Source organism: Gavialis gangeticus, unplaced genomic scaffold (genome assembly GCF_001723915.1).
Source record: "Gavialis gangeticus isolate Ggan-Ray unplaced genomic scaffold, GavGan_comp1, whole genome shotgun sequence".
Lineage (NCBI taxonomy): Eukaryota > Metazoa > Chordata > Crocodylia > Gavialidae > Gavialis > Gavialis gangeticus.
Genome location: NW_017729002.1, coordinates 8,046,269 through 8,047,525, shown reverse-complemented (window position 1 = coordinate 8,047,525; position 1,257 = coordinate 8,046,269). Strand labels below are relative to the sequence as shown.

General features: G+C 69.8%; 1 protein-coding gene across 1 annotated transcript in view; it reads left to right on the top strand.

The window, feature by feature from the left end:
- Positions 1-791: 791 nt before the first annotated feature.
- Positions 792-1,257, top strand: part of CUNH16orf72 (chromosome unknown C16orf72 homolog) — a 28,793-nt gene continuing 28,327 nt past the window's right edge. Inside the window, exon 1 of the mRNA XM_019507474.1 lies at positions 792-1,192. Coding sequence (XP_019363019.1) covers positions 973-1,192 — 220 coding nt within the window. The 5' untranslated portion in view covers positions 792-972. The remainder of the gene's footprint in view (positions 1,193-1,257) is intronic.

Here is a 1,257-nt window from a genome sequence, read left to right as displayed (position 1 = left end):
CTTCCTAAGGGGAGTGAGGAGGGGCACTGGCCTCCAGGACATGACAGCTTTTAAGGAGTCAAAATCCAGCCCAGAGTATTCAGCACCGCAGGTGTTTTCCAGCATGCCTCGGGCCCAGAGATAAGACAGGCCCTGCTGTGGGAAAGCAGAATAAGGGGAGAGGGGGGGGGAGACTCTTCCAGGATCCTGGCTGAGTGCTGCATGGAGCAAGGCCCGAGCCCACATTTCAGCGCCACTTGCTCTCCCCTGGCTCTGGAGACTGCCCCGCGGCAGCTGTCAGGGCGATCGCAGCCCAGCTCGGCCGTGGCCAAGCACGCCGAGGCCGAGTCTCGGGGCCGGCGCGGGGAGGCGGCGCCGCGGCCGCGGGAGGGAAGCCCTAGACTGCCCGTGACGGGAATTCCTGGAAAGCGGCGGGCGAGTCGCCCTCATCCCCCCTGCCCCCGCCCGCACGCTGAGGAGCCGACGGCGGTCCCACGGGGTGCGGGGGGCGGAGAGGTGGCGCCAGTTCACTGCGCTGCTCAGGGCGGTGCGAGAGGAACAACGCGCCTGCGCAGAAGCTAGTGGTGGTGTAACCAATCTTGTCCTTCTTCCCGCCCCCTTTGTGACATTGTCTGGGTGACGGACAGCCGTCTTGCCCAGTGCGGGCGCGCTCTGGCACTCAGGCCGGCGGGGGTTGGGGCAGAACAGCCAGTAAGAGAGGGAAGGGGCGGGGCTTCTTTGACAGCACTTTCGACGCCAGGCCCCCCCCCCCCGCCCCGAGGCTTTACAGGCGCTGGGGCGGCGTCAGGCGCTCAGTGCGCTGGGAGCCGGCGAGGGGAGCGCAACGGGGCGAGGTAGGGCATGGGGGTGAGGTAGGAGCGGCGCGGGCCCGCTGCCAGGCCGGGGGGGGAGCGCGGCCGCGTAACGGGCTCTGTTCCGGCCAGGCCTGCCCTGCGCGAGGTGGCGGAGCGGGGGGAGCGGCGCGGCCGCAGCATGGAGGATAAGAAGGAGGAGGGCGAGGCCGAGATCCAGGAGCATGGGCCCGAGCACTGGTTCAGCAAGTGGGAGCGGCAGTGCCTGGCCGAGGCCGAGCAGGAGGAGGCGCTGGCGCCGGAGCTGCAGGACGAGGCGGCGGCGCAGCCTGAGCACAAGCAGCAGAAGCTGTGGCACCTCTTCCAGAACTCGGCCACCGCCGTGGCGCAGCTCTACAAGGGTGAGCGGGGCAGGCGCCGGGGACGGGGTGCGGGGGGGCCTGGCCGGGAGAGACCGACGCAAAAA